Source organism: Tiliqua scincoides, chromosome 4 (genome assembly GCF_035046505.1).
Source record: "Tiliqua scincoides isolate rTilSci1 chromosome 4, rTilSci1.hap2, whole genome shotgun sequence".
Taxonomy (NCBI): Eukaryota; Metazoa; Chordata; class Lepidosauria; order Squamata; family Scincidae; genus Tiliqua; species Tiliqua scincoides.
This window is the reverse complement of record NC_089824.1, coordinates 3,305,510-3,332,570: the sequence shown is the minus strand read 5'-3', so window position 1 is coordinate 3,332,570 and position 27,061 is coordinate 3,305,510. Positions and strand designations below refer to the sequence as shown.

Genomic DNA, 27,061 nt, shown 5'->3' with positions numbered 1-27,061 from the left:
TGCATAGTGTGCCAAACCCTGGACCGGGGGGGGGGGCTGCCATCACAGGGAGGAAGCCTTATGTGCAGGCAGGTGCTCTTGTGTGTGAGACTCCACGCAGAAGCATTCAAGTGAACTTGTGCAAATCTCCCTTTTATGTACACGAATGCACCTGGAGATGTCAAAAAACTTTGTTTTGGAAATCAGTGCAAGGACATTATTCTCATGAACTCTTGTATGTGCACTGAATACAACACGAGAATAGGACTTAACCAACAGGAGGCAAGGTGGACAGGACAGGACTGTGCAGTTCTTGCATGGGCTTAGTTGCAGTTGGGTTTGGGGAGTGCGGAGTGTGCCAAGGGTGTCATAATTCTGTTGAAGTTTAGAATTCGTATCCTGCATTAACTTAGAAATCGGTCAGTGGTCAATGATAGCGTGGCACAGCAACTGGAAGTTGGTGGGACTTGGATGTGGGAATCCACTCTGCCTTCTCACTCAGTCCACTTGCTGGGTGAAGTCAAACTAGTCACTCCCTTCCCGAGAGAATCCTGTGCATGCTGCAGAGTGACAAAGAAGCTTCTTGCTTTTGATTCCAGGGCCACCAGTAACCACAAAGTGAAGGAAACAGTCGCCTTAGAACTCAGTTATGTCAACTCCAACCTGCAGCTGCTGAAAGAAGAGCTGGAAGAGCTGAACAGCTGCATGGACGTGTACCAGAATGACAGGTGAAATGTGTGGCCATGGTCAGCCTGGCAGGGAGGTTGGGCAAGCTGGGCTGGGGAGTGGAGTGGAGTGGAGGCGCTTTCTTGGTGAATCAAGGGTTTTCCAGCTTCTGGTAACCTTTCCAGCCTGCTTCGTCTGCCAAGGAAAGGTTGACGTTCTTTGAAAAGGTCAACAGGCATGTGGATGCAGGAGAACCCGTGAACATTTCAGAAGGTGTTCGACACAGTCCCTCACCAAAGGTTGCTAAGGAAACTCCACAGTCAGGGAATTAGAGGACAAGTACTCTCCTGGATTAAGAACTGGTTGAGGACCAGGAAGCAGAGAGTGGGTGTCAGTGGGCAGTTTTCATAATGGAGAGAAGTGAAAAGCGGTGTGCCCCAAGGATCTGTCCTGGGACTGGTGCTTTTCAACCTCTTCATAAATGAATTGGAGACAGGGGTGAGCAGTGAGGTGGCTAAGTTTGCAGATGACGCCAAACTTTTCCGAGTGGTGAGACCAGAAGCGATTGTGAGGAGCTCCAGAAGGATCTCTCCAAACTGGAAGAATGGGCAGCAAAATGGCAGATGCGCTTCAATGTCAGTAAGTGTAAAGTAATGCACGTTAGAGCAAAAAACCAAAACTTCACATATAAGCTAATGGGTTCTGAGCTGTCTGTGACAGATCAGGAGAGAGATCTTGGGGTGGTGGTGGACAACTCGATGAAAGCGTTGACCCAATGTGCGGCGGCAGTAAAGAAGGCTAACTCCATGCTTGGGATCATTACAAAAGGCATTGAGAATAAGATGGCTAATATTGTAATGCTGTTACAAATTGATGGTAAGGCCATATCTGGAGTATTGTGTCCAGTTCTGGTCGCTGCATCTCAAAAAGGACATAGTGGAAATGGGAAAGGTGCAAAAGAGAGCAACTAAGATGATTGCTGGGCTGGGACACCTTCCTTATGAGGAAAGGCTACTGTGTTTGGGCCTCTTCAGCCTAGAAAAGAGGCACCTGAGGGGGGGACATGATTGAGACATTGAAAATTATGCATGGGAAGGATAAAGTGGATAGAGAGATACTCTTTACCCTCTCACACAACACCAGAACCAGGGGACATCCTCTAAAATTGAGTGTTGGGCGGGTTAGGACAGACAAAAGAAAATATTTCTTTACTCAGCATGTGTTTGGTCTGTGGAACTCCTTGCCACAGGATGTGGTGATGTCATCGGGCCTAGATGCCTTTAAAAGGGGATTGGACCAATTTCTGGAGGAAAAATCCATCATGGGTTACAAACCATGATGTGCATGTGCAACCTCCTGATTTTGCAGATGGATTATGTCACAATGCCAGATGCAAGGGAGGGCACCAGAATGAGGTCTCTTGTTATCTGGTGTGCTCCTTGGGGCATTTGGTGGGCCTCTGTGAGATACAGGAAGCTGGACTAGATGGGCCTATAGCCTGATCCAGTGGGGCTGTTCTTATGTTCTTAAGGAGCCCCTGGAATTTGCAGGGGGTATCAGAACATGTCCCAGGAAAATGGTCCTCTTGGGACACTGACCAGGTCTGCCAGATCTCAGGGCCGCAGACTGCATCCTGAACTAGAGATCCCCACTATTGATGCTTCTGTGTGAGCTGAGACAGTGGTCTGGAACACCCCCTGTGCCTCCCTCTTCAGTTCTCAATTGCAGGGGAGATGCAGTAGTTGTGGGTCAGCTGCCTTCAAGGTCTACATTTCTTTGTCTTCTCATTGAGTAGCTCCTGATAAGAGTCTGAGGAATCCTGGGGGGTTTTCCAGAAGGCAACTGGAAAAGTTACTTGGGATGAACTGTCTCTTGCTGGGTCAGGCCTTTGCTTGGTCTAGCTCAGTATTATCCACACGGACTGGCAGCAGCTGTCTCAGACAGAGAAGGGTCCTTCCCATCCCTTCCAGGAGATATTGTCAGAGGCTGAACCTGGAGTTGTCTGCATGCCCAGCAGGGTTTCTGTCGCTGAGCTCCAGTCCTTCATCAAAGCTGGGGCTTGTTCACAAAATCACACATTTAGCAGATGTTTTGTTGTAGGAAAGCCACTCCTCCTTGCACCAACAAGGGATTTGGGAGCGAGTCTTTATATTAATTATTAGGGGCCTTGATGGGTAAAGACCTCAGTTCAGTGAAACATCCCTTTCTGATGAGAATGTTGCTCACCACAGAAGACCACGTGGAAAGTATGGATCCTAGAGGCTTTGGTTGCAGTTCTCCTGGTTTTTCATTGTTTACAAAAGCGACTGACTTAATTCTAGTTTATTCCTGTATTGTTTGTTTTAAGAGTCCTGTTTTCTTTTTCCAAGCAACTTAATGACTTTGAAGATATTACTGCCCTGACCTCCTCCTCTGAAGGACTAATCCTCCCAGCCAGCTGGCTGTGGGGAGATGATTCAGCAAAGCTCATTTTTGCCCTGCAGGGAAGGGAGGAACATCCCTCCAATGCTGTGTCAAACTTGTCAGCCTGAAGTAGCTTCTTTGCTTGACTTATCACAGGATACTGTCCCCCCTCGCTTGCAGCAGGGCAGTCTTGTGTCTTGTTTAAGAACCTACCTTAAGAAGAGGAGGTGCTTGCAAGCCATTTCCGGGATATTCTGTAGTCATTTCACGCATACTCACTTTTATCAAATTTGCATCCTACTCTTCTGGCCAAAGCAGTAAGAAAGAAACAAAACCAAAATCAAGCCATGATGGATAAGTTACAATAAGGAACTGAGCTTTCTGTGCTGTGGGGATGGTTCTGGTTGCCCTGTTTCAAATGGGAATGTTGTAAAACTGGACACAGTGCAGGAAAAGGCATCCAAAATGAACAGAGAGTTGGAGCAGCTTCCCTATGAGGAAAAGGCCAAAGCATTGGGAACCTTCTTAACTGAGAAAGGAGGTGTTTAACAGGGGACATGGTGGAGGTTTACAAAATTGCTTCTGGGGTAGAGAAGGTGGTTGGAGAGAAGTTCTTCCTCTTCCTTCCATGGGGTCATCCAGAGAAGCTGTTTGGCAGTAGTTCCAGGATAGGTAGGGGTTGATAAGTAACAGACAATATGTAATTAATATATGGAACTTACTTCCACGAGTTGGTCACTAAATTAGACGGCTTTTAAGGGGAATTAGAAGGTTTCATGGAGGAGTCTCTTGGGCTGTGCGTCCTGGTGGACACGTGGAATCAGCTGTGCTGTTTTGTGGCTCCTGTTCATTTCATTGACACTCAGCCCAGAAAACTTATCCTCTGGATTGTGCCCAATGCATTTTTGTTTTTGTTGGAGATTACTTGTGAGTAGAGAAGGCCAGCATAACCAGACATCTGGTTCCAGAGCTGGCATTTGAGAGAGATCAGGGATAATCCCTTACCATGTTGTGGGGGTGGACAGTATCACTCTAACAATATCTCAGTCCTGACCTTGCTACAAATAGCTAGAAGATGCTTTCACTCTCTAGAACTTTCCTCTTTGAGTTGCTGGGGGGGGGGGGAAGATGATCCATCTCGTCTAAATAAAACTCCTTTCAAGCATTTAATCGGATGAACTTGCAATGCGCTTGAAGGCAGATTGAATTAAAATAATGATTAAGTTTCCAAAGTAAAATCAATACGAATGGGGGAGGAAAAGTGAGAAGGAATTAATCAGTGGATGGGGAGGCAACTCTCGGTGTCATTTCAGGGGCAAAGATGGGAGGAAGGCAGACTTGCTCCACAGCAGGAAAATCCAGTGCACTGCCTCCTGTCTCTCTGCACATCTGCGCACACCTGGAGGTCTTGAGGAATAACAGTTGAAAATGGAAGCTGACCGCCGGCATTTTTCTGTTCCTTTCTTTCAGTGACTCCATTAGTGTCCCCATGATCCCGCTCGGGCTCAAGGAAACCAAAGAGCTGGACTGGGCAGCACCTTTGAAGGTAACAGAGCCATCTGCTGAGCGGGGTACACCATGAGCTGGCCTCTCCAGTGGCGTAGCTGGAGGGGGGCGGAGCACTCAGGCCGGCAGGGATCCTCAATGAGGCAGACATGCGGCCCTTCCCTTCGGTGCCATTCCCAGCGAGGGGAGCAAAACGGAGCCATACTCTAACAATAGTCCTGACCTTGCTACAAATGGCTAAGACGCTTTCACTCTCTAGAACTTTCCTCTTTGAGTTGCTGGGAAGGCTCCGTTTTGCTTCCCCTGCCGGGAATGGCTCCGAAGGGAGGGGCTGCTTGCCTGCCTCGCTGAGGCTCCCTGCCAGCCTGAGTGCTTCGCCCCCCTCCAGCTACGCCACCAGACCTCCCAAGCACCTTTGAACACTACACGAGGCAGAGAGACGCTGTGCACAAGGCAGTTGTCTGTGTGCTTGCCAATGCTTTTTAGAAGCAGCTGGAAACTCTCTGAGATGCGGTGCCTGTGCGCATATCCATTGGTGTGTATAGTGTGCTTGCACTGCTGGGGCACCACACTTGAGTCCCCAGTGTTATGACTGTCTGGCCCCCATCTCTTGCAATTGCAAAACGTTGTACAGCAGACTCCTGTGGTATGTTTACCCAGAAGTAAGTCTGTGCTCCAAGATAAGTGTGCATGCAATTGCAAACTTCGGACCCAATCCTATACAGTGCGCGCTGGCTCACTGCTGGCACACACTGTCGCAAACGTGCCATAAGGCATGTTTGTGGTCCCTAGCGCCCGTGCTAGCCCAGCACTGGCCAGCGCTGGGCTAGTGCTGGTGGAGCACTGGAGCTCCGCTGCTTGGTGGTCACGTGGACCGCCAGGCAGCAGAGAGGTAGGTGGTGGTTTGGGGGGAGGCAAGGAGGAGGTATTCTGGGGCGGAGGGAGGGCAGGGAGGATGCATGCCGGGGGGAGGGAGTGGGGTGGGAGGGAGACAGGACGGATCCTGAGCCTCTGTTTTGGGCCACTGGCCCAACCTGAAGGCTGAAAATTCTACGCTGACCTTTGAGTCAACGTAGAATTGAGTAACCCCATTGCGGGGCTACTCGGCTTACCCAGGGGCAGGGGTTGAATGTCCCCTTCTCCCAAGGAACTACTGGCACTGCCTGTGGAGTGCACCGTATGCAGCAGCGGTCATTTTCTGCGCCGATGCAGCCCTGAGCACCAAGAGCGCAGGATTGGGCTGTCAATCTTGTATTTAGCCTCGCCTGGCCTTTCCTCCTTGTATGGCAAGGCTCTCCTCCCTCTTTCTGGTCCTTGCCCCAACCTTCAAACTACTAGTGTCCCTAAGGGCACAATCCAAACCTGCCCTGGAGCATGCGGCATCCAAAGCAGGATCGGGGCTGCAAGCGGTTCAGCCCAGGGCAAGGGGAATTGCTTCCCCTTACCCTGGGTAAAGCCACAGCAGCCCCAATGGGACTACTCGGATCTGCGCCTCTTCAAGCAGTAGTGCAAATCCAAGCAGTCCAGGACTGCCCCGGGCTGCCCGGGAACAGGTTAGGATCCGGCAGTTATGCCGGATCCTGGTCCTGCCTCCCTCTCCCCGCCTGCCCACCCCCAGGAACATCCGCTGCCCACCCTCCCCCACCCCAAAACACCTCCTCCATTACCCCCCAACCCCTGCATTGGCTGATGCAACCTACCTGCCTCCAGGGGCCCGCGTTGGCGTGGGGAGGCCAGCACATGTCCGTGTGCCAGCCTAACCGCACGTAGGTTGTTGCAAAAATGTTTTACGGCACGTTCGTGACAGCCTTGGGCCAGCACAAGGGGCATGCGCTGGCCCAAGGCCTAGTTTGGATCGGGCCCTACATGTTGGTAACCTTCAGTCTTGAAAGACAACATGGATCCATGACAGCATGGATTGGGCCCTAAAGCAAGCTATAAATATTACATTTCTAAAAGGTGGCAGCATGGCTGTGCTTGTTCTTTGGCTTGTAAAGCATGTTTGTAGCAGCCGAGAGAGAGAGAGAGAGAGATGCTGCCAAGTGGCCACTTTGCCCTGGCGCCACACGCCCCCAAATAAGTGAGTGCAGGAGCAGTCAGATGTGCCTTTAATCTCAGGGGTAAATGTTTTTTTAAAAACACCCAGATAAATCTTCTGAGGTACTCGAATGATATAGAAATGAGGTGCGCCTGGAGAAGACCTGACCATCAAAAAGCCAGTGTCATCTCTGTTTGTGTCTCTTGGTTTTGCCCTTGCAGGAGATGATCCGGGACCACTATGGGGAGGACGGAGCCTTGTATGAGACAGAGATAAGAGAGCTGATGACGCTGAGGCAGGTGCGTGCTCGACTTTGCTCTTGGGGAAGAAACTGGCAGCCCAGACTTCTTGTTCTATCTTGCGCGTGCAAGAAGATGTGTGCCTGCATTTCGATGGGAGGACGCTGCAGCCCACTCTCAGAAACAAAAGTTTAAAAACAACCAGTTGATGATAAGAAGATAGCATAGATTTAAAAAGCGAAGACAATGAACTGCAAGAGCATGTTAATAATAATGGCAGGAGACTCCTGGAGTTAGCTCCGAGGCTGGCCTAAAATGCCAGGTCTTGGCTTTGTGCCAGAAGAGCAGCAGTGAGGAGGATGTGGGGGCAGCACAGTAAGTATTGCAGATGCTGCAGCGTACCATGTAAGCAGCTCCCCCCACTCATCGTTGGAGCCGTCCTGGGCTGCGATGGCAAGCTGCTTACGTGATGCATTGCGGCATGTGCAGTACTTAATGCACTGCCCCTCCATACTGGGCAGCACAGGGGCTCTTTCAGGCAGTCATTCCACAACCGAGATGTTGCTTAGATCCTGCTTCTCAGCACCACCCACCATCCCTTGGGTGATACGGCGCCATCACCAGGGCTTCTGTTAAACCGAATCATGGAATGAATGGATGTGCCCCAAGGAATGCAGGAGCTCTTGAACTTTGGGTCCCAACAACCAGGCATAGGCTGGAACTCCTGGAACATGCATAGGGGGCACAGCCCACACAGGGGGCCGGTGGTGATGCATCTGTGGAGGTGGACTGTCTCTTCCATTTAGGTGCCTGAAAATCAAGACCAGCCTATCCAGGGCACAAACGACGCAGCTCCCATTAGCAGCGCATTGCATGGAGCAGCGAACAGTAGGCTTTTACCCCAAATCTGCTGCCACCCTCTCTTTGCAACCAAGCACCGATGGAGACCCTCTGATCTGCTTCCTCCTTACCAAAAGTGAGTGGGAAGCAGATCAGAAGGCAGCCATGTGGCCCCCTACCCGCTCACTTCACTCAGGAGGAGCTGATGGCTGCCTACTGCAAGGTTGTTTTTTTCCCAGTGGTAGTGCTGCCGCCCTGCTTGGAGGTGCAGGGGTGGGGGATGAGAAGAGGGCCATGCGGCCCCACCAGATCACCTCCCAGCTAGGTGGACTAGCAGGGGGAGAAGGGAGAAGCGGCAAATTCGGTGCAGCTTGGGTGTGACTTGCTCTTTGATGGGCCTCTTTCATCTCTCTCTTCTGCCTCTGTTCTTCGTTTCTTCCCAACAGGCCATGCGGACGCCCAGCCGGAATGAGGCAGGCCTGGAGCTGCTGATGGAGTATTACAGCCAGCTGTACTTCCTAGACAACCGCTTCTTTCCTCCAAATAAACACCTGGGGATTTTCTTCCACTGGTCAGTGGACCCTCTTGAAACTTAGCAAGGGATCAAGTAGTGGCATAGTTATCTTGGTGGGAACAAACCCATCTGGCATTCCTAGCAGCTGTCTTGGGGACAGGAGGTGCAGGTTAATAAATATATTCCAGATTCTGAAGCCAAGAAACAGAGGCGGGCAAGACGTGAGTGGTGTTTTTGGCATCCAGCCTCTTTTTCTTCCTCAAAAAGCAGCCCTGGCCCTTGGAGGGGGAAGGGCTGATCTGGAACAGGGCTATAGCTGTTTTTTTGAGCAAGAAAAAGGCACCAGGGGCTCCAAAATGAAAGCTGCCTTGTAGTGTTTAGTTTGGTCCCCAGACGTTGCACTGAGATGCTTTAGTTTCTGTGCAGGCAGTGGGCAGGATGGTGAAGGCCACCCAAAAGCATCTACTGTAGCGGTGGCTGGAAGATGCAGGGATAGCAGCCTGCATCCACCCACCCACCCACTCCTTTTCCATGGTGGTCCTTGAAAGTGGCAGCCTATGCTGCTGTGTTGCTGGGGTTTGCCAAGGCTCGAATGTTAGCTGCCACTTCCAGGTACTAAAATTCAGGGCTGGTGATCATCTCCAATCCCCTACACACCTCTCCAAAGCAGGAACCTCTCCCCAGATATTTGCCTCTTCCCTCCATGCACATTGTAAAGTAGCAAATAGGGCTTTTGTCTGTATTATTTATGTGCAAGATAATGTCAGTACAGGTCTGTTTGGAGTATTAGTCTTAAGGCTGCCACCTTTAATTGGGTCGATTAATTTCTCATACCCCTTTAACAGCAATTAAAAAGGAATCCCTGATTAACTGGGCAGCACATTTTCTAAAATGTTCCTTATTTTCATTTAAGTGCTTAATATTAATTTACAACTACTTCCAAAAAGAGAGAAGGTGGCCTCTTCTCAGACAACACCTACTTTGACTTATCTCTACACCTTCAAAAAATCAGAGCAAGTCGTGTGTTTTTCGCAAAACTGTAGCTTCAGTGCAGGACTTCTGTTGCTCCTCTCCTCTCTCTAGGTATGACTCCTTAACAGGGGTCCCGTCCCACCAGCGAGCGCTGGCCTTTGAAAAGGGGAGTGTGGTCTTCAACATTGCTGCTCTGCACACTCAAATTGGAGCACGTCAGGATCGTACCACTTTGCATGGTGTGGACTGTGCCATCGAAGCTTTCCAGAAGGCATCCGGTATGTCAGCTTTTGTTGGGAGGGGGGTTTGCTTTTCCGTGAGTCAAAATAAATATAGGAGTGCTTCTTGCTGACACTTTTAGCCTTCCGCTGAACACATGGAGTAGAGTCAGTGGACACGATCCTGGTCTCCTTTCCACACATGCACTCTGTGTTTGATTGAAGGGACTAGTGGTACTTGGAAAGGGCAGCTTCTTGAGTTTAATATTCATTTGCAGTCATCAGATCAGTGAGAATGTGAATACATTGGGGACAGTTTCTGCTTATTGTTCATTTTATTTAATGTTGTGCACCCTACACTTGTGTTGTCCTCCTGGCAAGCCCTTCTATTTGTAAGGAGCAGAGGAGAGAAATAGCTCATACATGCTGCTGATCTCTCCTGCTCAGGAGGTGAGATCCAGGCAATGTAGGGTTTGAGCACAACTCTGTGGCCCCAGCATTATGGAGCCCTTTGACCAAGGGGGTCAGCCAGAGGGCCCCAAACCCCTTGAAATGAGTAGCATCCACATTTTAAATCCCCCTCCTGCTGCTTCCTCATCCTGCAATAAGGGGCTTGTGCTGTGTGACAAGCTGTGGGAATTTTGAAATAATTCAAGGCACCCTTTGTGCATTGGGAGGGTTGTCTGAATGCAGCCGGGGGCCCTGCTCCTCTTAGGCAGAAGGATGGACCTGGCCCCCATGAAGCCTCTCTCACAACTGCTCTCTGCTCCTTTTCCAGGCGCCTTTAACTACTTGAAGGAGAACTTCTCCAACGCCCCCAGCCTGGACATGAGTGCCGCCTCCTTGAACATGCTGGTGCAGCTGATGATTGCCCAAGTGCAGGAGTGCGTCTTCGAGAAGGTCCTCCTGCTCTGTGCGCAGATCGACTTCCTCACCTGCCTGCAGCTCGCGCAGGAAGCAGCCTGGGTATGGCATTGGGTAGGAGGGGATTGTAGAGGCTTAGCAAAAGGGTTAAGGGGGGTGTCCTCAGACACCTGTTAACTGAGCCCTGTGGGCCTGGTGGTTTTTTTATTAAGAACATAAAAATGTGGGAGGAGCCCATTGCTGAGTGAATCAGGGCAAAGCTCTGTCTAGATCAGCCTTCTTCCCACTGTGGCCAACGAAATGCTTCTGGGAACTCCGCAGGTGAGGTGAGAAGATGATTCTGGCTCTGTGGCTCCCCAGCAATTGGTATTCAGGAGCTTCGTGCCTCTAAATTGTGGCACTCCCAGGTGGCATTTCATGGGTACTGGCTGTTGACTGAGCTCTGTGACTGCTTCTTTTAATCTTCTTTTAAAGTTCTGTCTGGCTTCCTTTTGTCTGCCCTGCTAACCAGTCCCATTAGGTGACACCCCCCCCACCCAAAACTTCTCTGTCCACCCTCTGCCTAGTTCAATAAGTTTCTGTCACATTCGTCAGCCTTCCTCTTTTTTCTGAACTAAAAATTCCCAAATAATTTAGCATTTCCCTCTGACTTGCTCAACATGGAAGAACCTCCCCTTCTCCCACCCTCTACGCAGGGGGTCTCGAGCAGGACCCCGTGCAGAGAGTTTCTTATGTCTTCTGCCCACCCAAATACACTTTTTCAAAAGGAAATCACCCACCATCGTAACCGAAGTGGACCCCATCTGGCAGCAGGTTGGGGGGTGCCAAGGGACTTTCCTGCTTTCCCCCATGCTTTCCTGGCAGGCCAGTCCTTCCCTTCTTCCACACCAGGATCAGGTAGTGATGGCATCTTGGCCCCTCCAGGCTACCAGCTGATCTAGAAAGTCGTCTGCAGGATCTGTGTTCCAAACCGATCTCCGCCTTTGCCCTCCGCAGGTAGAGGAGGTTTATTCTTTGGTGTACCAGACCATGACTCAGCCACACGTGAAGGACTATGTTCCGTTCTCATGGATCACCATGGTGCACGTCAAATCTGAGCACTTCAAGGCCCTTTCACACTACTATGCCGCCACAGCACTCTGTGACTGCCCACGTGAGTATCCTGGGTCTGTTCATTTGGAGCGCCTCTGGCCTGCACCAAGTGTAGCGTCTGGGTCTGGCCTGTGTACAACCTGCGCATCCTTCCATTGCAAAGGTGCCGCACATGCCTCTTTGTCCCTCCCACCACCATCATCCTGCCTTCTCAGGTGTGTGTAATAGGGCCGGCCACCTGTGGAAGAACCTTTAGTGCTCACTGGCTGTTAGACAATTGCTTTATTCACTTGTCACTTAAACTTGCAGATAATTGTGACCACTCAACAAAGGTACCTTTCTGAAAATTCATAGAAGTTGCTTTCTAGTGATGATCCCTCTAGCCCAGTAGTGGGGGGGGGGGGGGAGAGAGACTTGTAGATTTACCTTCCGCCGCCATCCCAGGCTAAGGCATCTGGAGAACCAGAGAACCTTGTGGTTCTTGTTTGAAATCAAGCTGCAGTGGCACCTAGGGCTAAAAGCCAGTCTGCCAATACACTATCTGTGTCAGACACACACCCTCCTGTCCCCCATCCCAGCTGGTATTCTTCCTACCCCCTCCCCTGCCCCAGCTGGTATACGTTAACCTGACCCCAAAGTGCCAGTTGGGTGCTGGCTGCTTGCTATCTTTGCTCTTAATGGGTTTACAGTTGTGGCTCCTGCTGGAGGGGTCAGATTGCTGAGCCTCTCTGAAAATCAGGAGACTTTAATTGGCCATCATCTCCTCTTGTAGCTGAGCACGGCTGTAATCCTGACGTTCATCCTCACCTAAGAAGATTAGGTGAGGCTTTGGTCAGTGAATTATAATCAGTGCGTACAGGAGAGGCTGCATTTTTGGGGAGGTGAGGGTACATCATAAGAACATAAGAACAGCCCCACTGGATCAGGCCATAGGCCCATCTAGTCCAGCTTCCTGTATCTCACAGCGGCCCACCAAATGCCCCAGGGAGCACACCAGATAACAAGAGACCTGCAAGGCCTCCTGGGAATTGTAGTTTAAGAACATAACAACAGCCCCACTGGAGCAGGCCATAGGCCCATCTAGTCCAGCTTCCTGTATCTCACAGCGGCCCACCAAATGCCCCAGGGAGCACACCAGATAACAAGAGACCTCATCCTGGTGCCCTCCCTTGCATCTGGCATTCTGACACAGCCCATTTCTAAAATCAGGAGGTTGTGCATACACATCATGGCTTGTACCCCATAATGGATTTTTCCTCCAGAAACTTGTCCAATCCCCTTTTAAAGGTGTCTAGGCTAGACACCATCACCATCTGTTTCCATCTCACAGAGTCTGGGTTGTGTGGTCCTTGATTCTTCTGGTTCAACCCTTTCTAACTGGAGATGCTTTTTTAAAACACCAGTTCTGAATACAGAGGACGGTGTGGCCACCCTCCAGCCCTTCCTCCCACATAAACCTTTGCTTGGTTTACTTCTGATGCAGCTTCTTCAGAAGCAGGTCTCCCAGAACACGAAAAGGCCTTTCTCCAGTTCCACATCACTGTGTTGGAGGTGCCATCTCTGCGCTTGTTCTTGCAGGACCAGGAGGAGCAGAGAAGACTGGGTGAGTGGCTTCCAGAGGGTTCTCCCAGCCCACCTCCCACTAATGATATTGGTGCAGAGCAGTGTTCCTTCTAAGCTGTGGGGCTGTGCAGCTGCTCAGCTTGAAACTGGTGACGTCAGGCGCCATCGCTGAGTGTCCAGAGACAATGCCACACAGCCTAAGAGCAAATGAAGGTGCAGAGGACCATAAAATGTGGGCTAGAACCAGGAGAGCTGTTCTGGGCTGAAGACAGACAAGAGGTCCAATGGTACAGTGGAGGCATTCTAGTGTCTCAGTCCCACTCTTAGCCCATCACTGCTTCTGCTCACCAGTTGTAAAACTTTAGGGACTTCTGTGGCCAGAGGCAGATGCAGGGCACAAAGAATCGGGACCTCCATCATTCACCTGAATGGTTCTCATCAAAACAACAGTCTGTTTCCACACCTTCTTCCTGGTGGTTGTGGAAGAAAGGCAGCTGTTGGCTTCTGAGCCATCTTGCCGGCCTTGCCACGGCATTCGTTTCCTGTTCCTGGCATAGAAATTCCTTTCCTGCCCCTTGTATCTTTATCCCCGAACAAAAGGGACAGAGCAGACAACTGAGGTTCTTTCTGGGTGTGTTCCCCTCCCCGCCAAAAAAATATATTGAACAAGTTTGAATTGGGGGTTGGCTGGCTGGATCTGTGGAGTCGAGAGAACTGTGAGGCTGTGACCTTTTTAGGTGGACAGGAAGTCTTGAATCTTGGGACTTGGAGGGCCAAACAAGTCCTCCCCAAGACAGAGAGGCAGTGGAATAATTGGTTGGGCTGCCGGGACCAAATTCCAGATCTCGGAAGAAAGGAAAATGTTCTCTTGTGCTAGCAATCACACCTCTGCTGAATTATTGGACCTCGCCTCGTTTGTGCTTCTAAAATGTGCCCCACCATGCCTAAAAACCAAAGGCACAGGGTAGCAGCAGGACCTACTTAGTGGACTACTCAGTGTGCAACAATGACAAAACCGAGGCGTCTGGGAACAGCAGCAGTGGAACCTGACCGTGGTGGCTGACTGTGGCCTGTGCGCCTGGAACTGTCTCACAGAGTCACCGTATTGTTTTTGCAGGAAAGGCTCACCTCCGAAAGGCCATCATGAGGCACGAGGAGGCCATGAGGATCCACAGCCTCTGCAAGATCTTAAGGAAGATGGACATTCTGCAGGAGGTGCTCTGCTTGGCCCACAAGCGTTCGCTCAGCAAGTACTTGGAAATTGACCACGAGGAAGATTTCTTTGAAACTGCTGAGGCCCCCGACATCCATCGTAAGCAAGCAGGGGGAGAGAGGCTGGGGCTCCGTGGCTGGCTGTCCCTTTGAGCACTGTGCTGGCTTCTCCTGCAGGCCGTCACAGCTGGCTGTGGGCGGCTCCCCAGTTTGCATCTGTTTCGTTAGAAGCAAGCCAAATGCTTGCTCACGTTATTTCCAGTGCACCCCTGTGAGTCCCCAAATTGCCCCCAAATGCTTCCCACCCTACTTTCAAGCAGGAGGTGTGAAACCTCCTTTTCTGACTTCCTCTTACTTGCTGCTGAAGCACTGGCTGCCTGAGAAGCCTCCTGAAGGAAGTTGGCGTGAGGGAGGACAGAGGCAGAGGCTTTTCTGACTCAGATTAAAGTCCAAGTTGGTCCAATTCTGGTCCCCTGAATTAAAGCTGAATGTTACAAGCCCCTGGAACTCTGATTTCCAAGCTCAGAAATAGGAGTCTCCATGGCATTGCTAGTCACAACAGACTTGTGCTGACACAAAGGCCAGTCTGGATTGCGCCCTTAAAAATAAGTTGGATCCAGGGCCAAATTTGTAGAACTCTCAGGAGACATGTGGTGGTGGTTCTTGTTCTTGATGTCATGTTCTCCATGTGGGTGGTGCCTCTCAAAGAACAGGAGGACAAGTCCCTGCCTCCAGGGCTTACAGTCTAGATACTGACCTTGGGAAAAAACAAAGAAAAGGGAAATTGAAGCAGTGGTGACTGGGGGGTGGCAGATGCAGGCATTGCTAGTCTTAGCAGTGAGTGGAGCTTTCTCAGGTGGTAGTGCTTTTTTCCTCTCCCTTCCTCTCTTCCTGCTGCTTGCCGTAGACGTGGGGAAGGGGGGCACTGAATTGCTGCTGCCTTTGGATCCATCCTAGGCAATTGTTCAGGGCCCTTCAGATTTCTCCTGAGGTCACCCGTGCACTTTCAGGCAGAACCTTGCACTGTTAAACATGAAAAACTTACAGCGCAATTCTATCTTACTCTGGAACAGGCAAGCCAGGAGGCTTGTTCTGTATCCAGCACAAGATAGGGCTGCAAAGTGGCTCAGCCGGAGGCAAGAAGAAACTCCTCCCCTTACCCTTGGGTAAGCCATCGCAACCCCTATGGGTCTCCTCGGACTTGTACCACTTCCTGAGGTGGCTCAAGTCCAAGGAGAGCGTAGCAGCTTGAAGCCACTCCCGCTGCTCAGGTATGGAGGCTAGGATCTAGCCGGATCCCAGCCCCTCCCCCGGTCCCCACCTGCTTGACCCCAGGGCCACCCTCTGCTTGCATTCCCCCCGCCCTGGCGCACCTCTCTCCTACCTCCTCCCCACCCTCCACAGAGCCTTGCGTTGACTGAACTCAGCCAGTGCAAGTCTCGCTCCCTCCGTCAGTGCAGAGGCTGTCAGCCTCCACACCCCAGCCTAGCCAACTCTCAAAGAGGCGCAAACATGCCTTTTGGCACGTTTGTGACCCTCCTGGGCCAGCAGAAGATACTTGTACTGACACAAAGGCCAGTCTGGATTGCGCCCTTAAAAATAAGTTGGATCCAGGGCCAGATTTGTAGAACTCACAGGAGACATGTGGTGGTGGTTCTTGTTCTTGATGTCATGTTCTCCATGTGGGTGGTGCCTCTCAAAGAACAGGAGGACAAGTCCCTGCCTCCAGGGCTTACAGTCTAGATACTGACCCTGGGGAAAAACAGACAAAGAAAAGGGAAATTGAAGCAGCGGTGACTGGGGGGTGGCGGATGCAGACTTCAGATTCAGTCAAATGGCAGCACTGGGGAAGGCAGACCCAGGAACATCTTCCCTGTTCTGTTTCTGCACAAACCTCAGGGGTCTGGTTCTCTCTTTAAGGTTCCCTGTGGCTGGGAACCAGGAACCCGCAGGGCTGCCTTCTCTCACATGACTCTGCCCAGGAGTGAAGATTTCTCTTGGAGGCCTTTCTTCAGGTTTCCCCATCTCAGGTGGCGAGGTTGATTGTGGCCTAAGACAGCACCCACCTTCTCAGTGGTGGTGCCCCCCATCTTTGGAACACCTTGCCCAGGACTTGCTTGGCCCTGGCCTTAATGTCCTGTCAGTGCTCGCTGAAAACCTTCTTCATTTGTTCCAGCCTTCGTGGCGTCTGTTCCTATTTGTTGCTTTAATCCTGATTTGGCTTTTCTGAGTGGATTTTGTACCAACAACTGTTTTGCTGTTTTAGGTATGTTTTCAGCTGCAATCCCTTGTCGGCTTGCCTTGGGAGTAAGTCTCCCTGAACTCAGTGGCGCTTACTTCTGAGCAGTCTTACATAAGATTGTGCTGTGAGTTATAAGACTTGTTTTGTTTAACTATGACAACAGCCCCTCTGAGAACCTCCTTGGAGACTGAAGAGCAGGGGGCAAGTGTTCTGAGCAACAGTCAGCTGTTGGTCCCCTTGCACAATGGCCTGATGCATCACCTCTCTCTTCTTTTAGCCAAAACACACCAGAGAGCAGAAATCAAACCCCCCAACTTTTCCAAGGTGAAGGTCACAGACATCTTCCATAGGCTGGTACGTACAAAGGTGACCTGGGACAATGCCGTTTTGGGGGAGCAGCAGAATCATGGTGCTGAAGGAGGCCAGGAGCTCTGAGTGTTTGGCGCTCCCACCTTCTCCTGCACATATCTACTCCCACCCCACCCAGTCCCACACAGACAGGTGGACTTGCATGCAGTCTGTCATGCTGTAGACATTGTTGAGAGTCAAGAAGGAGATCAGCACCTGTCTTAAAACAAGAGGAACTTAAGATGGATGTTTGGGAGGAAGGGAGGACTTCAGATGTTTAGATCTGGGGTTGGGACCTGGAACCATTCCCCAGGCTTCATGCTGCTTTTGTTCTGGGTTCTAAAGCCTTGTACACTGTGCAGAGAGACTTTCTCTCTCTCTCTCTCTCTCTCTCTCTCTCTCACCTGAATCAGCAAGTGAAACGGACCTGCCAGTAGACTTGGGGCAGGCAAAAGCCAAGCCCGTCTTCGTGTCTTTTGCTGCCTCAGTGTGCAGTGATGACCACCTTTACTGGGCAGCAGAGAGACAAGCTGGTGGTGGAACCAAGAGTCTGTTTGTCCCTGCCGTGGGATGGTTCCACAGGCCTGTATTGGGAGAACGGTTGCAGAGTGCACAGTGTCTCTGGCCCACCCCAGTCCTACCATTGATTTTCCTCAGTGTCCCTTCTGTCTTCTCCAGGGCCCACTGTCAGTTTTCTCTGCCAAGAACAAGTGGCACCCCCCGCGGATGGTCCACCTGGTCAGAGGAGAGAGCGGCTTTGGGTTCACCCTCCGAGGGGATTCCCCTGTCCTCATCGCTGGAGTCATAGCTGGAGGTTGCGCAGCCGTGAGTCACCTCTCTCACCATTGTGAAGATTGTTGCCATGTTTGTGATGTCTTGGGGGGGGGTGGTCTGCCCCAGGCTCTTGGGATAAAAGAGGCTGACAGCAGGGTGCTTGTGGCCAGAGGAAGGACCTGTTCCCAGCTGCCTTTTCTGTGCCATGAACCCCAGCTGCGGGTCACAGGAACTTTATGTGAAATCAGTGGGTCTGTATTCCTGTTAGGGCATGGAGCATTACGTAGGAGGATGGAAGTGTGGAACAAGGGTGCAGAAAGAGTCTGAGGGCCAGTTCGGGCTAATACTTCAATTCCCTGATCAGCTCCACATGCACACTCCCAGCTCCTCCTCTCATCACTTCCTGGAGAATCTGAGGCCAGTTTCCTTAATTGCATGTGGAGGGGTGATTCAGACACCCCCCCCCCATACAATTATGGGAGCTCTCCAGGAAGTGAGTGGAGGGGCCATGACATGCACGTGCTATGAGTGCATTCATCTTACAGTGGGTGGGACCAGTCAGGTGATTTAAGCGTTGGCTGAACCAGCCCATGGAGAAATTCAGCGGCAACAGTTTTGGGACAGAAAAAGGCTTTTTTCACTCAGTGCAAAATGAAGGAAGCAGAAGCGCCACATTTTAAATATAATAGTGCATCTTGTTTGGTTTCATTCTCTTACAAGATATTAGTATTTTAGAGATAATCTCACTCAGATTATCAAGGCTGATAAGGCTGGAGAGGGCTGATTTGTTTAATTTTGAACTGGTTGGGGATCTCTGGAAGATTCGTGCAAGAAACTGTTCATCTGTCTATTTGTGTTGAATGTGTTGAATGCTCCTGGATTGTGTGGCTCAGCAATAAAGTTTGTACCAGCACTTCTGGGATTTGCTGCTTGTGCCAATGGCCACTGTACTGGATGGCTTTAAAATGGAGTTGTACCAGTTCAGGGAGGGGGAGGAGGAAAAGTCTATCCAGGGCTGTTAGTTACAATAGCAAAGTGGAAGTTCTGTGTTCAGAGGCAATATTGCTTTTACAAACATGCTAAAGCTTTCGTGGCTGGATGAGTTTAAAACATAATTTAAGATGTTACTTGAGTCTAAACCACAGATTAAAATGCATTATAGCAATGTTTCTCAAAGTGGTGGGTCACGACCCACCATTGGAACCTAAATGGGTCACTTTCCCCTTAAGGGGAGTGATCCATAAATGGGTTCATTGACAGTGCCGCAGTGATTGTGGTGCTGTGGGCACCCAGGCGCATTTTACACATACCTGGGGGGACTGTGCAGCCTCCCGGAGGGTCCTGGAGTCTTGCAGCCCCCTCTACAAGCCTGACTTCTGCTGCAGTGGGCCCTGATCTGCAGTCGGAGCCCACTTCCAGTTTCGGAAATTCCGCACCCCCAGCTCTGACCACAAAATGGAAGTGGGCTCTGACTGCAGATCAGAGCCCACTGCAGTGGAGCGAAGGCTCACAGAGGGGGCTGCGAGCCTCCAGGACCCTCCGGGAGGCTGCACAGCCCCCCCAGGTATGTGTAAATATGCTTGGCTGCCCCTGGCGCCGCGAGCGCTGCAGTGCTGTCAGGATAGCTGTTCATCCCAGTCCCCGTCCCCACAAGTACTTACCCCAGATTCTCAGACTCCCAGAGAGTTTGAGAACCACTACATTATAAGATCTTGTCCCTATGTTTCACTTTCAGATGTGGAAAGCATCTTCAGGGGTTGTTTTTGCCCAGCCTGTGCTCCCTCTCCCGGTTTACTGGCCAGTTAAACATGCTAAGGCCTTCACGGCTGGAATCCATCCTGAACGTAACCGTTTTTCGGGCTAGGTGACATGGTCTAGCTTTTTTTCGTCTAATAAACCTAAACCAATCCTAAAGGGGGAGGGGGGCTAACTATCACCAACACTAAAAACTAAGTTAAAAACAAAAAACAACTAAAACTCAACCTAAAAAAGCTAAAACTAAAACCAAGCTAAAAATGCTGAAAACTAAAAAAAACCTATGGGAAAAAGCGAGACCGTGGCACCTAGCCCAAAAAACCAGTAAGTTACTGGCCAGTGTTCCTTATCGCCTGCTCTGCCAAGCTCCCCATTCTGAGCTTTGCCTAGAGATCCTGTGCCCCCTTTAAGGCCCCCTTTAAGGCCCCCTTTAAGGCCGATTAATTCCCCTTTAAGGCCGATTAATTCCTGTACCAGCAGGAAGAAGACCAGTCGGTGGCTTGCCTGTAAGTCTGCAGGGTCCCAGCTCTCCCAGCAGCAGTCCTTCCAGGTGCAGCAGCTGCACCTCAGCTCTCCTCCGCTCAGCAATCTCTTTGAATAGTCCGCTAGTTAGTGAGCCAGATCATCAGTCCAAAAGTCCAGTATGTCCTTAGCAGGTTTGTTAGCAGAGTCGTGGGTCAGTCTGTAAGTCACTAGCCAGCAGGTCAGTCCATTCAGCCTTCTCCACTACAACCCACAAACCCTTCCTGCATCAGGTGCCCCTTTTATGCTCGAGGGCCCTCATTGCCTCTAGTGGCTGCAGCCCTGCAGCACACCTCTGCTCAAAGCCTAGGTCTTAACCCTTAAAGGGGCCACTGCTGACACCACATGCTATCTCCTCGCCAGGTCTTCAGCGATTGCAATATATCGCCTTGGCATCCCCAAAAGTCAACCCACCCCCAGCCCCTCAGGCTTCATGAGCCTCCTTATGGTTCTGCTTGCTTGTCTTCCAGGGAGCTGGCCTGAAGGAGGGCGACTACATTGTCTCCATCAATGGCAAGGACTGTCGATGGTCCAAGCATGCTGAGGTGGTGCAGATGCTGAAGGTTGTCGGGGAGGAGGGGGCAGAGGTCGGCGTGGTCGCGCTGCAGTACTCCGACGGACAGAGCATGGTAATGCTGCCTCTTGGCGCTGGGAAAGGCTCCGTGGGTGGGGTTGAGGAAATGGGATTAGCAAAGAAGACATACAGCCTTGAGGGTCCCTGGTGTGTCTTGTGTAGAGAATGGGAGCATCCCTTTGGTTCTCAATGGGTTGCTGCCCTCTCAGGCTGAACTCACTTTCAGGTTCGCAGGACGCTCTCCTGCACTGGCCTCGCTGAGGTGGGCTGCTGGGAGCTCTGCAAGGGCTCCTGCTGGACTCGTAATGAAAGTTTTGTGGGTTCTGTTTCAAAAAGAGACAAATTCTGCCATTTGAATAACTCATGCAGATTATGCAAATAGGGATACTTCCCCACCCATTTATATGCTGATTTCGCATTGAGGTCTGCTGTAATAGCAATAAGGACTAGAAACTTGTGTGTGTTTAAGTGGAAGCTAAGGTTGTTACACTCAGAATGCTGTATTCTGGCCCAGACTCCATATTCTGCCTCTCCCCAGTTGACCACCAGAGCACCTGAAAAGGGGGGGGGGGGCTGTGGCTCAGAGTCCTGTTTGCCTGCAGGAAGTCCTGGGTTCAATCCCTGGCGGCATTTCCAGTGAGCAGGAATGGGTGATGGGAAAGACCTCTCGCCAGATGCCCTGCAGAGCAGCTGCCAGTCAGAGGGGACAGTCCTGGGCTCCTTGCTGGTGTTTTTTCTCAGCCTTTTGGCACAAGGAGCCATTTGGTTAATTTGTTTTCTCTCTAAGCAGCTTTGTGAACCTTTTGTCCTAAAGCAGCATCAAAATGCTCTGAATAATAGTGGCAAGTGGGAGGGAAGAGGAGGAAGCTGCAGGCACTGCCCTCCTGAGCTGGCCTGCAGGGCGAGGAGGTCTCTGCAGCCTGCTTTTCTCTCTCTGTCCTGCTGCTCCCTGCCCATCTCCTTTCTTCTGTGAAGGCAGAGAAGAAGTCGCCAGCCCTGACTCTGAGCGCCGGCAGCCTGCTGAGGAGCAACAAGGAGAACAGCCAGAGCAGCCTGATGCAGAGCGGGAGAGGGGCCAGCACCCTCCTGGCCTGGGGCAAGCGGAGCAAGCGGAGCAAGAGCAGCAGCGCCGGCAGCCTTCCTTTTGCGGCCATGGGGGACAATGAGCTGGCCTGCTGAGAGTGCGTGCGTGTGGGTCTCCCCAGACCCCCAGCATCCTGCTTGCCCCACCCCCTGAACTGGAGCAGTTGGGGCATCGGAGTAGGGACTCCAGGGGGCATTTCTGGTGTGGCTGGGGGCTGTGCACAGCGCCGGCCCCATCTAGGCTTTTGCTCAGTGATGCTCACAGACGCTGGCTGCTGAAAGACTTGTGGGCGCAAGCTCAGGACTGGCAAAAGATGATTGCCAAGTGAAGCCTCCATGCGGGGAGGGGGGACAGTATACCTTTAGGTGGGTGGCAGGCACAAAGGGAATTGCTGCCTTTGTGTCCTCCCTGTGAGTTTCCTGAAGGTACCTCTGGAAAGGATGCTGGACTAGGTGGCTCTTTGGCCTGACCAAGCCAGGCCCTCAAGTCTGCCCAGGAGCTCCAGGACTGCGGACACCAGCAAGACGAAACTCGGAGAGTGGCATTTTCCATCTGCTGCAGACATCCAGGTCCGTGTTGGGTTGTGCAGACAGTCTGGGTTGAGCAGCCTTGTCTGAGTCTGGGAAGGAAGAGCCGAGCTCTGCTCTGCGCCACCGCGACCCCCTCGGGAGCTCCGCAGTCAGGGGTGAACAGTGACTCCAAGTGTGGACAGGGCTTTAACTTGGAGACTGGCGGGTGGAAAATTGGAGACCCCTCGTCAGAGGAGAAGCGATTGGCAGAAATTGGGACTCTCCCTCTCAAAGAAGGGAAATGGGGGGGGGTGAGCCACTACCATACATTTTGTAAGGATCATGGAAAGCTGAAAGGGAAGCCATCATTTCAGAGAGAGCTGGCAAAATGCCAGGAGTGTGAACCATTAGGCAAGGAGTCCTCCCAAAGTGGCCTTAAGCAAGCCTCAGGTCATCACCTGCAATTTGTGGATAAGAAAACTGACCTCCTTTGCCAAGTTGTAAGCAGTACAAGATGGTGTATTTTTATGTAATTTTTATTTCAAAAATGTATATACTGCTTTTCTCTGCAGGGGACCCGGCCTGACATTCAATAATCAGTTTAAAACAACAGTGCATGTTGTAGGTTTGAGCCCAAAGTTCTCCGAAAAGAACTTCCAGCTTGCACATGGGGATAAGGAGGTGGTGAAAAGTTCCCTGAAGTCTCCTTCTGCTCACCTTGTTTCTCCACGGTCACCTGTTGTGGCCAAGGAGCCTCTAGGCCCATTTTTTACCCAGATGTTTCCCTCAACATGACATTGCATTATGTCATGGGTAAAAAAATAGGCAGCCCCCAGCAGCAGCTGGGAGGGCAGCCCAGGTAGCAGTCAGTTCACCTGCCTCTCATTCTCCCCTCTGGAAAATCCCCCCATTTTATTTGTGCTTTCACACCCATAGAATCCTAGAGATGGAAGGGATGAGAGGCCAGCCTAGTCCAGTCCAGTCCAGTCTTACCACAAGGCAGAGCCACCCAAACTCCCCTACCCCAAATCTGGGCCACAGTTGCCCACAGTCATATAGAACATTCCTACAAGAGAAAATTCATGCAGGCAGCCCACATAAGCAAGTCAAGCTACACAACGTGTGTGTGTGTGTGTGATTACTTTTGTCTGCCTTTTTGGGGGACCAGATCCAGTCTGTCAGCTGCCACCATTTTTGTAACTAGCAGCTGGAGTTTTTCCTGTTGTTGTTTAGATTATTTCTGGAACTTTTCAAATGTGAAAATAATTTTATAGCCTCATGGGATAATGTAACTTATTAAACTAAATGTGTGTGTTTAGGCCAGTGTTTTCCATGTCAGCTCTTCCCTAGAAATATTTACTTTCCTTGAAGCTGATCTAAAGGAGAGAGCACTAGATTTTTAAAAAGCACCACAAAGCTTTATTTAAGATTATTCTTCCACATGAACAAGGTTGCCAAATGTTCAAGCAGCCCTTGTAGCTGTGCAGCAGTGGCTTGACATGCAGATATCAGCCAGGGAAGGTTTCTTATGACATAGACATCAACTTTACCACCTGCTGATTGCTGGAGATCGCAGGGGTTTAATAGGCACAGCTGCAGAGGCCAGTGGAAATGCTGACAGCCCTGCAACCAAAGGGGGAACCCCCGCTGAGGATCTTCCTGCTCTTCAGGCTGGATGCAGGACAGCCATCAAAAGCAGGGTGCTGCCAGCACAGCTCAGTGACTGAACATGTATTTGCACAACTTTGTTCTCCAGTCGGATAGAACCTGACCTGGGACTTCTACATTTCTTAGAGTCTGATCCTATCCAGCTTTCCAGCATTGATGCAGCCATGCCAATGGGGCATCCACTGCATCCTATGGTGGGAGTGCAGTCACAGAGGCCTCCTCAAGGTAAGGGAATATTTGTTCCCTTACCTCAGGGCTACATTGGTGCTGGAAAGATTAATTGGGCCCTTAAAGAAGTAAATATTTTATGTGCAGGAATCACCAGGGGCAGCCCCTGACCTGTCCAACAGCGTGGCTGGGACAGGTATGAGAGTCCCTCAGAGTAGGCAGCCTTGCATTAGAGGGGCAGTGGGCCAACTCTGATACTGGGAGGCCTGGGGGGGGCAGGGTTGCATTTGCATCAGATAAATTTAAGGGCAGAGCACTTGTGCACATTTCTCTGTGAGTCTCATTTATCTAATACAAAGAATGACAGGTGATGCTCTCCTGACTGGTTGTCTCCTGTAGTTCTCCAGATCCATGTTGGAGGAAGCTTTCAGGAAACAATTTTCCTTTGCCTGGCTTCAGATTCTGCGTCTTCAGCTAGTCCATGAAGGACGGCAAGAACCATTCTTATTTCTAGATATCAGTAGGTATGCAGGCAAAGACGGTTAATTGTCCCCAACCAGATGGCCCTTATTCATGTTAAACAGATTTGATTTATGCCTTAATACATGCGCAACGCAATCTTATCTTGCGCTGGAACAGGCAGGCCAGGTGGCCTTTGCTGTAGCCAGCGCATGATTGGGGCCAGAATTGGCTCAGCTGGAGGCAAGGGGAAACTCGCCCCCTTACCCCCAGGTAAGCCACCACAGCCACCTGTGCCCCCTTACCCCCAGGTAAGCCACCACCTGTGCCACCCCAGGAGGTGATGCAAGTCAGAGGAGAAAGGAGAGGCTTGGAGCCGCTCTGCACTGCTCGGGGATCGGGCATAACTGCCAGGTTCCAGCCCCGCCTCCAACTCCTAGCCTGCCTGCCCCGTGCAATGCCTTCTGCCCACCCTCCCCCACTCCACCCCACCCCATATGCCCACCCTCACCCCACCCCATATGAACACTCATTCATATGGTAAAACTGTATACTAAAGAGCACTTCAAAGACGATGCTTGTTGGAATTGGTGACTTGAATCATTCCTATCTGAAAATGGAACTGAATGCAAGCTTGTGGGAATGCTTAGGAGCTAAAGCCTGGTCTAGGCACACACAGCAGGGCAATGTGGAAGAGCCCCAAGATGGTAGAAGGGACTGTAGTAATTCAGGTGGGAGAATCACATTTTTAAATGCTTTTGATTTCTTTCTTTTTTAAGAAACCAAACTCTGTGCAAGGAGAAAATAAGCACCATAGAGAGCAGCCTAGGCTATTCCCTTTCTCCCTGATGTGCTAATTGTTTACCTGCAAGGAGATGTTTACCAGCTTTGGAGTCTCAAAAATGACAGCCCCACCTGTGTACACCTGTGTAGGGTATAGATCAGGGCAAATTTCATGAGCAAAAAGGAGACTGCAGGGCTCTGACTTTTCCTGACTAGTGTCCTTAAAATGTCTTGTTCATTTCAGTGGTTCTTCAGTAGAAGAAATCCCTGGTGGATTTTGTCCGTTTTCTGCCAATGTCTTGATTTTGTTTGACACCACTGAGGTTGTGAACCGTGAAGAGTAACTGATTCCGAGGCAGCCTGCAGAGTGCGCTGTTGTGCCTTCACTGAGGCTGGTCATCCTTGTGTTCCAAGCACCCTCCCTATTTTATGATTTAAAGAAACCAGCAGAGATTTGATGTTTTGTTTCTGCCTCTACTTCAGATTCAATGTGGGGTGCTCTTTGTGTCAGCTGTCTTTCAAATCCGTAGGAGGTGTACAAGAGTGCCGCCTCTCTTTCCCTGCCTGATCCTTCTTTTGTATTGACAGTGTTGATTTGAACCTGAACTCAGCCCTACAACCTGTCTTGGAAAATGTGATACAGCAATAAAAAGAGTGCCTCAGAGCATGTGCCGTGTGTTTTTTCCCCCTCTCCACTGGGTGCAGCCTCTGACATTGTTCTTGAAGTGTATGGTGCAGCCATGTTTGGAATGCTGTTTCCACTGCTGGGTGCCATCCCTCAAGAAGGATATTGTGGAGCTTCGAAAGGGGGTCAACCAGAATGATCAGAGGGCTCAAGCACCTTCCTCATAAGGTCAGGCTACAGTGTTGGGTCCCATTTTGCTTGGAAGAAGGTGATTAAGGCAGGATGTACTTGAGGCTTATCACATTATTTGTGGTGATGAAAAGATAGTTCTCCCTCCTCTCACTTCCAGACCCCAGGGCTCATCCAATGAAATGGCTTTTCAGGAGATCTATAATAGGCAAAATACTTTGTGAAGCTCCACACCAGCACAGCATTTCTTCCAGATTGCATGTGAAGTGCTTTGAAGTTGAATGCTCAAATGCACTGTATAAATGCTCAGTATAACAATTAGCCTGTGAAATTCATCACTGCAGATGATGGTGGGTGGCTGCTGGTTTAGATGACTTAAAAGGGGACAGACCCATAAAAGACCAGAGGTCTGTCACAGGCTACAAGTCATGCACTGCCTCGAGGCTCAAAGGTCCTATGCCTCTCAATGACCAGTGGCCAGGGAGCAGGGGCTGGAGGGGGTCTGCTTGTGAACCCATGTGGGAAACACAATGCTGGGCTAGTTGGATCCCTTTGGCTTGATGCAGCAGGGCTTGTCTTGGGTTTTTCTTAAGAGGCCAGGGAGCAGGAAATGAGGGGAGAGAGGCACCTTGGGAACATTTGGGCCCCTAAGTATGGCTTGTGTCACATTGCCCCAGAAAGTTGCTCGAGGAAGTCTGGGTGCAATCTCATTACTAATGGCAAAGGTTTGATGTAGCCAAATGCTGATGGGGTCCTGGGACCGGTGCTTTTCAACCTCTTCATAAATGATCTGGAGACAGGGTTGAGCAGTGAAGTGGCTAAGTTTGCAGACGACACCAAACTTTTCCGAGTGGTGAAGACCAGAAGTGATTGTGAGGAGCTCCAGAAGGATCTCTCCAGACTGGCAGAATGGGCAGCAAATGGCAGATGCGCTTCAATGTCAGTAAGTGTAAAGTCATGCACATTGGGGCAAAAAATCAAAACTTTAGATATAGGCTGATGGGTTCTGAGCTGTCTGTGACAGATCAGGAGAGAGATCTTCGGGTGGTGGACAGGTCGGTGGACAGGTCGGTGAAAGTGTCGACCCAATGTGCGGCAGCAGTAAAGAAGGCCAATTCTATGCTTGGGATCATTAGAAAAGGTATTGAGAACAAAACAGCTAATATTATGCCGTTGTACAAATCTATGGTAAGGCCACATCTGGAGTATTGTGTCCAGTTCTGGTCACCACATCTCAAAAAGGACATAGTGGAGA

General features: G+C 50.7%; 2 protein-coding genes across 4 annotated transcripts in view; one reads left to right on the top strand and one right to left on the bottom strand.

Annotated features, from left to right (window-relative positions):
• The window catches only part of RHPN1 (rhophilin Rho GTPase binding protein 1), a 42,120-nt gene extending 20,608 nt beyond the window's left edge, over positions 1-21,512 (top strand). The window contains exons 3-15 of the mRNA XM_066626499.1: positions 579-707; positions 4,519-4,594; positions 6,814-6,891; positions 8,118-8,242; positions 9,269-9,435; positions 10,154-10,341; positions 11,236-11,392; positions 12,815-12,934; positions 14,012-14,206; positions 16,626-16,702; positions 17,375-17,521; positions 20,218-20,376; positions 21,297-21,512. Coding sequence (XP_066482596.1) covers positions 579-707; positions 4,519-4,594; positions 6,814-6,891; positions 8,118-8,242; positions 9,269-9,435; positions 10,154-10,341; positions 11,236-11,392; positions 12,815-12,934; positions 14,012-14,206; positions 16,626-16,702; positions 17,375-17,521; positions 20,218-20,376; positions 21,297-21,500 — 1,822 coding nt within the window. The 3' untranslated portion in view covers positions 21,501-21,512. The remainder of the gene's footprint in view (positions 1-578; positions 708-4,518; positions 4,595-6,813; positions 6,892-8,117; positions 8,243-9,268; positions 9,436-10,153; positions 10,342-11,235; positions 11,393-12,814; positions 12,935-14,011; positions 14,207-16,625; positions 16,703-17,374; positions 17,522-20,217; positions 20,377-21,296) is intronic.
• Positions 11,602-27,061, bottom strand: part of ARHGAP39 (Rho GTPase activating protein 39) — a 202,929-nt gene continuing 187,469 nt past the window's right edge. For 2 of the 3 annotated variants that reach the window (XR_010794422.1, XR_010794424.1), the window contains one exon: positions 15,700-15,858. The gene's annotated coding sequence lies outside the window, so the exon portion shown is untranslated. Of the gene's footprint in view, positions 14,864-15,699; positions 15,859-27,061 lie in introns of those variants that run through there. The other variant, XR_010794423.1, reaches the window with a different exon arrangement.